General features: G+C 33.9%; 1 protein-coding gene across 5 annotated transcripts in view; it reads left to right on the top strand.

Annotated features, from left to right (window-relative positions):
- Positions 1-12,161, top strand: part of FSD1L (fibronectin type III and SPRY domain containing 1 like) — a 78,489-nt gene that overhangs the window by 23,285 nt on the left and 43,043 nt on the right. For all 5 annotated transcript variants that reach the window (XM_060609129.3, XM_060609130.3, XM_060609131.3 and 2 more), the window contains exon 4: positions 4,070-4,171. In XM_060609129.3, the coding sequence (XP_060465112.2) occupies positions 4,070-4,171 (102 nt within the window). The remainder of the gene's footprint in view (positions 1-4,069; positions 4,172-12,161) is intronic.

A 12,161-nucleotide genomic window follows, 5' to 3' on the forward strand; every position in this document is an offset into this window, starting at 1 on the left:
CTTTGGGGAAATGTTTATTCAGGCCTCCTGCTCATTTTTTAATTGGGTTGTTTTTTGTTGTTGAATTGTAGGAGTTCTTTATATATTCTGGATATTAACCCTTTGTCAGATGTAGGATTTGTAATTATTTTCCACCATCCCGTAGGTTGTCTTTTCACTGTGTTATTTCCTTTAATATGGAGAAATTTTTAAATTTGGTATAGTCCCATTTGTCTCTTTTTGCTTTTGGTGTCATAGTCAAGAATTCATTGCAGACCCAGTGTCATGAAGCTTTTCCTCTGTGTTTTCTCTTACCAGTTTTATAATTTTGGGGCTTGTATTAATTAAGGTCTTTAATCCATTTCGAGTTAATTTTTGTATGTATTGTTAGGTAAGGGTCTCAGTTCATTCTTTTGCATGTGAGTATCCAGTTTTTCCAGCACCATTTGTCTAAAAAGATTCTGTGGTTTTCTCATTGTGTGGTTTGACACTCTTATCAAAGATCATTTAACTGCGTATGTGTGGGATCCTTTCTGGGCTCTGTATGGGCTCTGGTCTATATGTCTGTCTCTATGCCACTACCACACTGTCCTGATTACTGTAGCTTTGTAATAAATTTTAAAATCAGAAAGTGTGAGTGAGGTCTCCAGCTTGGTTCTTCTTTTTCAGGATTGTTTGGCACTTTGGAGTCCCTTGGGATTCCTTGTGAATTTTAACATTTTTTTTTTTTTTCTATTTCTGCAAAAAAGATGCCATGAAATTTTGATAGGGATTGAATTAAATTTGTAGATTGACTTGGGTGGTATAGACACTTTAATAATATTAAGTCTTCCAATTGAGATCATGGGATATCTTTCCATTTATTTGTATCAGCTTTAATTTCTTTCAGCACTAGTTTTATAGCATTAAATGTATAGGTCTTTTGCCTCCTTAGTTAAGTTTACTTCAGAGTACAGTATTTCATTTTTGGGGTGCCTGGGTGGCTCGGTCAGTTAAGCATTTGACTCCCATTTCAACTCAGGTCATGGTCTCATGGTTCCTGAGATTCTCCCTTCCCCTCTCTGCCCTTCCCCTGCTCACGCTGTCTCTCAAAATAAATAAATCAACTTAAAAAAGAAAAGAAACTGATTTGAAGTGCTTTGAGGGAGGAAAAGCTTAATTAATAAAGGTAAGAGGGGGTATTTCAGTTAAGAGGTTGGTCAGTTGTTAAGATCATCAAAGTTCAAAAGTTTGGAAGAGTCTTCGAATCGTCTTGAAGCCAAGTCAGTGCCGATTTGGAGGATAGATCTGTATCATTTATGTCATGGCATGTGGGTTTTGATTTTTAGAAGTGTTATTCTTTGGGGTGCCTGGGTGGCTCAGTCGGTTAAGTGTCCAAGTCTTGATTTTGGTTCTGGTCATGATCTCATGGTTTTGTGAGTTTGAGCTCCACATCATACTCTGTGCTGACAGTGTGGAGCCTGCTTGGGATTCTCTCTCCCTCTCTCCCTCTCTGCCCCTCCCCTACTTGCTCTTTTTTCTCTCTCTCTAAACATAATAAATAAGCTTTAAAAAAAAAAAAGAAGAGTTCTTTATTAACTCAAGATGTTTGAGATTTTCAGAATGGGGTAATTTCTATCCATTGTGGAGTTTGATTTAAAGTATGTCTTTAAGACTTGCAAAAGAAGTGTGATATTTTAATTTCAGAACTTATTTTCTGACAGCCATATACAGAGCTGGATATATGTGTGTACACGTAAAATCTACAGTGCTGTTCTTAGAATGAGCTGCATTTATTGCTCTTATAAACTATTAAGTTTCTGTTTCTAGTTGTTGACTAAATTGCCATTAATAGAAAATTGGGTTACATAAATTTATTTAAACTCTTTTTCTTATAGTCTCAGATGAACTTTGTTTACTTTGGATTTTGTGAATCTTAATTACATGATAATTTTTTTTTTTTTTTTTTTTTTTTGCCACTGAGCTGATGATTCATGGAAGTCTTCCATTAAATTTACATTTGGGCTCTTTTTAAAAGGGATGATTTTACTCTGATTTTTTTGTCAAGTATTCTATCAGATTCATCACTGGCTGTTGAATAACGATGGAGAATTCAGAACATTGCAGAAAATAGAAGCAGAATTCCAAGTACTGTTTCAAAGTGGTCACTACAAGGATGTTAGACGATTTTTCTCTTCCTGTATCATCACTTGAGATCTTCATTTTTTCCAGAGATTCCATTGTTTTCTTTTTTTCTTTTTTTTAAATCTTACACTTGATTATCCTTTGTAACTCTTAATACTTGCTGTTCCTCAATGCCACAAAAATTTTGGCAATTTTTTTTTTCATAGGAATAGTGATCTAGGGGAGATCAAGAGATATTGAGGGGACAATACGCTATAAATAAGACTGTGAGTTGTTGAAATATAAGCTTAGTGGACAGAAGTTCATTCTTGAGGATGTTTTTGTATTATGAGTCAAAGGAAAAGTTATGGTGATATCAGCCTAATGGTAATTCAAATATTAAAGGTTTATTGGGATAGTTTAAAAAACAAACATTAAAAAGAATCACAACTTGGCTACTGATGCCATTTTCTTCTTTAGTTGAAGACAGTAGAGTATCTCTGTTTTTCCTTTGGGTTCACAAACTCGATAGTATGTTGTTTTCATTAAGATTTTATTAATTCCTCTAAATAACTGACAAGTTATTATTGCTCTTTAAATTGAATTCCTTTGTACTCTTTTTAACTTTCCCTCTTGACTTGAAAGCAAATTTATAACATTTTCTTAGAATAAGATATTTTATCTTAAACTTTGACCTCAGATTTGATTCTTTTAATGGTTACTTGAGATATATTCCTTATTCTTTTTGTTATTTCTTACTTTAAAGCTATATTAACTTAGTTTGCCCTAGTGATCCTGTGTAGACCATTTATAGCTACCATTTTGTTCTGTGATTTTGCTTAAACCTTTCATAAAGCTCTCCAACAATTGAGATATTTCAAATGGTGGTTTGTTAATTATTCTTTGGAACTCATAAGAGTTTTACTCCTAGAAGGAGTAGTATTTTTAGTAGATTGTGGTTGGGTTCTTAGAATAATACATGAAAACCTATTTTAACCCAAAATATGATAAAACTATTCTACTTTTCCAAAGTTAAAATATAACACATCCAGAAACTAAGAAAATTAGCCATAGTTTATCTTTAGTGCTGATCTTAAGGGAAACCTAAGTAGATTTGAATATGGAATAGATAGTAATAGATATTAATATTCTGAAGAAAAATCTTGAGTACGTTAAAAACTTAGAAATATATCTGTTTCTTTGTTTAAAGGTATCACTAACAATAGTTTTTCATGACTGGGCTTAGTTTTAGACCACAAATGATAGAATGGAAGAGAACTAAGAAAGACTGGTACTTGAAATTAATACATCACCATAACAGAGCACATCACTGTAACAGTTACCATCTTTTGTTCCTCTTTATTCTTTTTGAAATCTTGACAATTCCATTTGTGATTCCTGTGTTACCCAATTTTGGAAACTATAAATTATCATTTATGGTAGTATGTATTATTTGAGTAATGTGATAAATGGAATATTAAAATTATGCTCAACTGAATGTACCTTTAACTTGATTAATAAACTTTAGTTTAAATTGTTAAATATTATCAAGAAATTTAGTCTTCATTTATAGAGGATGTTGTCTGCAGATGAATTATTTTGATATTTTAATTTAAATTGTTGATAGTTAACTAAGTTGTTTGTAGTTTTCTGATTATCTTGATTGAGAAGAATCTTTAAGTGAATTTGACCCCAACTTTTTATAACTGCTTTATTTTCTTTTGTGTTTTTAAATGATGGGTATATCTATATCTGTATGCAGTTAAGCTATTTTGAATAAATTATGGAAAGATGTTAAGTACAATGTATTAAAATAATTAAAATTTCTTACATATATGACTAGTGATTATGTTGCTTTAACACCTCTCTAAAATATTTTTGTTCAATTTTTGCTATTCAAATTGTAAGTTCATTATAACAATATACAGTTAAGATCCTCATGGAAATAGGAAATTTGTTTTAAAGATTTATTTTTATTCTTTTTTAGAGTCAGCTCAGTCAATGTAATAATGCGTTGGAGAACTCAGAAGAACTACTAGAATTTGCAACACGGTCATTAGATCTAAAGGAACCTGAAGAATTTTCAAAGGTACCAAAAAACCAGCCAAAAAACTAAACCACTTAAATAGGAAAGTTTTGTTTAAAAAAAAATGGTGCTTTCCCTTTCAATTTTGGATTTATTCAGCTATTTCTAATTCTAAAAAAGTCTTTGTGGAGGGCGCCTGGGTGGCTCAATCAGTTGAACATCCAGCTCTTGATTTCAGCTCAGGTCATGATCCCAGCGTCATGGGACTGATCCCCACGTTGGGCTCTGTGCTGATCGTGGAGCCTTCTTGGGATTCTCTCTCTCCCTCTGCCCCTCTCTTCCACTCACATGTTCTCTCTTGCTCAAAAATTAAAAATAAATAAATAAGTAAATAAATAGGCTTGGAATTTCTTAAGTAAATTGCTGTATATTTATGTATTCCAAAGCAGACACCCAGATGTGTCTTTGGAGTCAAGAACAAATTATTTAATTTCTCTTTAATGCTCTATTCAGATGAATCAAGTTATTTTCTTTTTCTTTTTAAAAAAATTTTTTTTTAATGCTTTTATTTATCTTTGAAGGAGAGAGACAGAGCATGAGCGGGGGAGGAGCAGAGAGAGAGGGAGACACAGAATTTGAAGCAGGCTCCAGGATCTAAGCTGTCAGCACAGAGCCCGATGTGGGGCTCGAACTCATGAACTGTGAGATCATTACCTGAGCTGAAGTCGGATGCTTAACCGACTGAGCCACCCAGGCGCCCCTATTTTCTTTTTCAATTACATCCCTACTGGTTATTTATTTTAAGGGTACTTGTGTTTTTTACCTTTGTTATAAGTATTTTTTGACTTAGGAAAGAAGATTAATATTGCTATTAACATTGTTCAAAACCTAGTTTTGTATTCCTTTTATGAGCTGATTGGGAAAATATCACTTGATGCAGATGAGCACTGTAACCTAGTGAAATTTGTTATTAAATCTGTTATTAAATGTCCCACTGTTTAGTGTAATTGTTTGAATGTTTTGTTAAAATATGATGATGTAGGTTCTTTTTTTTAAGTTTATTTATTTAGAGAGAGAGCATGCACACAAGAGCAAGGGAGGGGCAGAGAGAGATGGAGAGAGAGAATCCCAAGCAGGCTCTGCACTGTCAGTGTGGAGCTTGATGTGGGGCTCGAACTCACGAACCTGTGAAATCATGGCCTGAGCTGAAATCAAGAGTAGGACGCTTAACCGACTGAGCCAGCCAGGTGCCCCCAAAATGTAGGATCTTACTTGAAGGGTATGTTTGGTATGAAATATAAGCAGTAGAATAATAAGACTGTTAATGTTTTTACCTAGATCCTGGTATTTAGGAGATTCTGATTTCTAGATTCTAATTTTTATTTTAAGTTGGGTCATTTTTAAATGATTACCAAGTTATCAAATCAAATACACTCTATTTGATGTAGAATAAGGATGTAGAATATATTAAAAAAAGGTGTGAGAAAAGTGGGAACTTGAGCTATATAATTAGTAAAATATATACTATGTAGGAATTTTATCAAGATAAGATATTTGAATTTGATATTTTCTTGGTCTTTGTGGAGTATGTAGTGAAAACTGCATTAGCACGGTTTTATAATCCATTTTTGTCCATCTAATATTTTAATTTCATGATTTTTCTCTGAACTTGAAGGTAGAAAAAACTTCCTTGAGAAGATAACATTTTAGTGGTTTACATCCCTTGCATTTTGAAAATGAATTTTAAAAATGGATTACTTCTAATGAAATGAATAAAAACATTCTTTTGCTGTAAATCTGTGAATTACTTAATTCTTGAATTTGGAGGTAGATTGTAAGTAGGTTCATCTTTGCATTTGGTAGGACTTGCTATATAAAGGAATTATGAGGGAAATGTATCATACTTTAAAGTACTTTAAAAATATATATACATCACCTTTGCAGAGGATGTTTATGGGATAACCTCAAATATCTGGAACATAGCCAAAAAATTTACAGAAAGCAAAAAGTATCTGAGTCATCAAAATTAGTGTCATAGAGTTCATGGGCAGGAATTAATATTCTTTTTTCATGATAGCTTCTTAGAATCTGGTGACTATTATATACATGGCGCTAGTAAATTTTTAGTTTTTTCTTCAGTTTCCTAGTTGTTAACAGAGTCCCCTTCTAGTGGAGTGAGGTAGTTATAAATGACAAGCATAATCATAGCAGCAAGAACTAACAGCCTGAGAGTGAGGAAGAAGATAGGAAAACAGTAAAATATAGACAAAAGTACTCAAAAACAACTTGAACCCAGTTGCATTTAAGTAGGGACGGACGCTTGGGAAAACTGATCAAGTTTGTTTCTTCCAAGTTTCTCTTTCCACTATTTTCTGAGTCCCTTCCCCTTGCTCTCAAAGGCTGCTGTTTTCTCCTTTTTTCCTTTGTCATAACTTTGTTAAAACTTATTCCCAGATGATTGTCAATTAGGAAGGTTCTGATAAATCCAATTGTGGTTTAAACATATTTTTTTAATGTTCCACCTTGCTTTTTATTTTATTATTTTGGTTTTTCAGCATTGTGCAGTATTGCTTAATTGCTTAACCCAATTGGAAATGCGGTGAAATAAATTATTTGTCATTGTTTTGTACCTAAAAATCTGAGTTTATTGTTCAAGAAAAATGCTTAACTGAGAGTTGTTTGTGATTATTTTCTTAGTACATCCAAATAATATCCAAATAATAGTTTGACTCCAAGTCACAAACCAAGTTCACTTTTCTAGTCAGCTGCGTGGACTATAGATAAGCTTGCCTCAAACACCTAATTGCTGACAGAATAGGGAAGATGACTTAAAAGATTAATTATTGGGCTAGCAGTATATTGTTAGATATTTGGGAAAATAAATTCTTTTAAGGTATACTGGTTATGAATATCCCATATTAAAGTGATTAAATCAGATTGATTTGAATAGCTCGTGGGCACAAAAAAATCATAGGCTGAAATCCAGCCCCTGAGTCTTTTTAGACTTTATTATTTTCAAAAAGAGTACTTTAAGTACTAACATTTAAATGATCATGTTGCAGTACCTCAGCAGTACTTGAATATGAAGCTATGCTTTTTACCAGCATTAGGCAATCTGAAAATGAGTGAGTAAAAATGGCACAAATGGAAAAGGATATTGGAACATACTTTCATTAATTTTTTAAAATTTGGCATTACAAATTTGTTTTATTTTCATTAACTTTTTTTAATTGTTAGAGGTTTGCTTGATATGAATATATGAAGAAGGCTCACAAGCAAATGAAATTTGGATCATTTCCTTTATTTCTGGATGGACAAGTAGCCAAAACCCCACCAAACCTGGCTTCTCTGCTAATAGCTGGTCTGCAGAGCATTGCTTGGATCCTTTGGCAAAATTAATATTTCTGTTCCCCCATCCCTAAATTTGGAACTTGAATTCTTCTTGTGAAAAGAGATGAGTCTGTGGGGCAGTTTCTAAGTCACTAACCATCCAGTTCATTATCTTGCCACACATAACCCAATTTGTTAGACTAGAAGGGAGGGAATGGGTACCTGTACATGGAACCTTCAGTGGAATAAAAAGTACAGGGTGGGGTGAAAGGGGAACAGTGTCTTCTGCATTCGATCTTAGACGAAAAGGGAGAATGGATTTTGTGTATTTCCCACTTCAGACTCATAGTAACTCACCATTGGCATATTGTTCAGTCGGTGTCAGCCTTGACCACTGGGTGGAACAAATAAGGAGAAGGGTAGAAGCTCAGTGTGTTTTCAAGGGAACAGGAGTATTAGCAGAAGTGCTTTCTGTGGGTTGAAGTCAGGAATGCTGAGAGAGGAAAAAATCTTTACCAAAAGCGTGAATGTTTCAGTTACGAAGGCAATTTAAAAACAAATACAAATATTTGTTAAGAATGGCCAAACTGTGGGTGCCTGGATGGCTCAGTCAGTCAAGCATCTGACTCTTGATCTCAGCTCAGGTCTTGGTCTCGGGGGTTGTGAGTTCAAGCCCTGCATTGGGCTTCACACTGGGTGTGAAGCCTACTTTAAAAAATTTTTCGAATAGAATAGCCCAAACTGTAATTTTTCACCTTATTTCATTTCTGGGCATTTATGTCTTATGTGCTTAGTCATAGAACAGATGTATGCAGTACTGTATTCAAAATTTATTTCAAGTTATTTACTGTAGCTTTGTGAAGAAGGCTTAAATGATCATATTTTAGTTCTTTTTATAAACAGATAAGGATATGTATCGAAAATATAAAACTTTTAATATATGGTTTCAACTGGTGTGTAGTAGTTTTGTTTTTTATTTTTTTTAAAGCTAGTATTTTTGCTTAAAGGAAAATAGCATCTCTTTTCATTTTCTCTTTCATTCTTTGGAGCCATCTCTTTTTCATTTTCTTGGAGTCCCTTTCATTTCCCACGTTATTCCTTAATATGGTATTTTTGGGGTGAGGGTAGGAGTCTCAATTATATATTATAAACAGTATTGGGAAAGTATTAAATGTTTGCCCCTTAGTCATTTTCAGATTGTCTCGAGAAAACATTACAAAATTATGTTTCCCAAATCTAATGGGAAAATCTGTTTTATACTAAAACAATGTGAATGAACATATAGACAAGACTTGAAAAGTTTCTTAGTGTTGTGTGGCATTCAGAGTGTTACCAGGAACTCTGTTGGACTCTACTGCAAATCAAAATAAAGATAAATCCTGTCAGGCAAATGCTAGTTTTGAAATCTAGCTTTTGCTAGATTCATCATTTTGACAGCATGAGTGTATTTTTCTCTATTGTTATTCAGAAACAGATATACAGTTGGCCCTTAAACAAGATAGGAGCTATGAGCACCAACCTCCACATAGTTTAAAATCCATGTATGACTTTTTTTTTTAATGTTTTATTTATTTTTGAGACAGAGAGAGACAGAGCATGAACGGGGGAGGGTCAGAGAGAGAGGGAGACACAGAATCTGAAGCAGGCTCCAGGCTCTGAGCTGTCAGCACGGAGCCCGATGCGGGGCTCAAACTCATGGACTGTGAGATCATGACCTGAGCCGAAGTCGGACACTTAACCGACTGAGCCACCCAGGCGCCCCTCCATATGTGACTTTTGACTCACCCAAAACTTAACTACTCATAGCCTACTGTTGACCAGAACCCATACCTATAGCATAGTTGATTAATGTATATTTTGTGTGTTATGTGTATTATATGCTGAATTCTTAAAGTAAGCTAGAGAAAAGAAAATGTTACTAAGAAAATCATAAGGAAAAGAAAACACGTTTACAGCACTATGCTGTAAACAACCTATATATAAGTGGGCCATGTAGTTCAAAGCCTGTGTTGTTCAAGGGTCAACTGTATTCTTATTTTTGTTGCTTTTTATTAATGTTCTGATTTTAACTAACTTTTCCCTAGTGGCCTCTTCATTTTAGTCTGTATTTCAGAGAATTCGATTGTTGCAGTGTTTAATTTGGATAATTTTTTAAAAGTTATGTGAAAATAAGATAGCTTAGGATGAACTTTTGGGGTTTGAAGATACTTTAGTGCTCATCACCTTATAGATGAGGTAACTGAATCCTAAACGAGTTAAGTAACTTGTTGGTTCATGTGGTGTGAAACTCAGATCTCTTAAACCTTGGTCTCAGACTGCATATTTTTTACTGATGAATTTCAAAACTTTTGCTGAGTGGAAGAAATTTGAAAATCTCAAATTTTGTTCTTTTTGGGTAAATGATTCATTGAGTACAATAAACAAGATCTAAAATTTTTATTTTATTTCCATTTTAACTGTTTAGAAAATACTATTCAATTAGCTGCTCCACAGTTGAGTTATTTTAGGGTACTTTGTATCTAACATCTTCCTATAAAAATAGAAAAATGAGGATATTAAAAAGAAATACAGAAACAATAAGATCTTAACCTTCAGAGTGCTTGATAAATTCATGGAAGAAAATAGTTTCTGTATGTACTTATAGCAGATTAAAACCAAGAGAGATTGAGAAAGATCTGGTTTAACTTCTTTATATCTAATTGGTAATTATGAAGAACCATTTGCAATTACTCCTATTTATACTCTTATTACAGTTCTATTTAAAGAAGTTTGGTCTCAGGTGATAGATTCCTATAACTGATCAGGATTGTAAGATTTATTTTGAAAACAATTAATTGAGAGGTGGAGGAAGAGATTGGGAGAGAAAGGAGCCATATCTGAAGGCAATAAAGTTAAGTGTTGGCAAGGATTTCAATAAAAGATTGAAATAGAAATAGTTATTGAAATTGAAAACAGTGGTATTGAGCAAGGTAATATGGCTAATACTTCTTGAAGGCTTTCTAAAAATATACAGTGCCATTACCCAAAAATCTGAAGATTCACTGAGGCCTATTCATAATTCACTAAGTGGAATTCTGTAGATGCAAATAAATGTGTTAGAGATAGAGCAATGGTAAATTCTGAAATCGTTTGGTACTTGGTAAGCAGAGATGTTTAATTGACAGAATGTGTCACTCTTGAAAGAGGAATCAGGCAGCATAGTAATGTGTGTCTTTTGGATAGATTTCTGCTTTGGGAGAAGAAATTCCAGAAAATTAAACAATTTTCCAATTTAAGATGTTTCTTGAAATTGGGCCCTTTTAGAGAAGTATCTTCAGAATTTGAGACTTTCTCCCCTTTTTTATCACACAGAGTAACTTTTTCAACCCCTTCTGCATTTACACAGTGTATGTACTGTTAAATTTGAACCTAAATGAAAGAGGAAATGCTGAGTCTTCAGTTTGATCACCTGGGTATGTTTATGTGTAAATACACAAGACAATTTTTCCAACATTATTTGGCTTTTCATGTATTCCTTTTCTGGTTTGCCACAAGTAATCTAGTACATTAAATGATAACAAGAAAGCTTTACATGCGTGTGCACATGCATGCACTTGCACAGACACACTAAAAAAACGGCACCGTTACTAAATTAAGTAACTCTAGACACAAAATTGAATCACTATGGTCAGTTTAAAAGACACAGTATTGAGGGCGCCTGGCTGGCTCCATCAGTAGAGCATGCGAATCTTAATCTCAGGCTCGTGAGTTTGAGCCCCACTTTGGGTATAGAGATTACTTTAAAGAAAATTGTTGTAGGGAAATTAAACATATATATTGTATAGTGTTCTTGAAAGATGAAACAAAATCTTAGTGTATTTTTTAAAAAAAGATAGTAATGGTCTTCAGATTGTTGGGTTCTTTGAGAGTGACAGGTAAGTAACATTTCTCTAACCAAGTTCTAAACCAGTTGGGAAATAAGAGAAGACAGTAAAGCTGATAAGCCAAATACCAACAAAACGATACTGGAGAATTTGGCTTATATCAACGGGTAAGCTTTCTAATACTGAATCCTAGAGTTAGTCAGACTTGCCCACCTAGATATAGTCAATACAAGGCTATCTCAGTTCTGTGTGTGTGTGAGAGAGAGCCTGTTTCTGTCAAACTTCCTGCATAGAGGCAAAGAACAGAATATATGTTCTCAGTAGGCAAGCAAGTTGCCAGAAAGAGGAAAAGTAATTGAGCTACTTATTTCTGGTTTCTCCTTTCAAACCCATCTCAGATTAAGTCCTTTCACCTCACCTGGAGGAAGAAATAAAGGGAGTCTAGGGGTAATGGTAGTGGCACTTATCCATATTTAAAGAAACAAGAGGATTCTCCTCTTTCTCTCCTCTGACATTTATATTAAAATCTTTGGTTTGTAATTCTAGCTGTAATGACAGTGGTTTTTAAAAATCATTGTAATTGACTTTCTTAACATTTCTTGTTCCTAATACCAAGGTAGTATCATGACTTGAGACACATATCAGTGCCACCTAATTGGGTTGTTTCCTGCAGAATGCGGGACTTGGAAAGTCTCTTTAGAAACTTATTAAGGACTAAAATGTCTTTTTGGTTTTAAATTTTTTAAATGTTTATTAATTTTTGAAAGAGAGACAGAACACAAGCAGGGGAGGGACAGAGAGGGAGGGAGACACAGAATCCAAAGCAGGCTCCAGGCTCCGGGCTGTCAGCACAGAGCCCG

This window comes from Panthera onca, chromosome D4 (assembly GCF_046562875.1).
Source record: "Panthera onca isolate mPanOnc1 chromosome D4, mPanOnc1 haplotype 2, whole genome shotgun sequence".
Classification (NCBI taxonomy): domain Eukaryota; kingdom Metazoa; phylum Chordata; class Mammalia; order Carnivora; family Felidae; genus Panthera; species Panthera onca.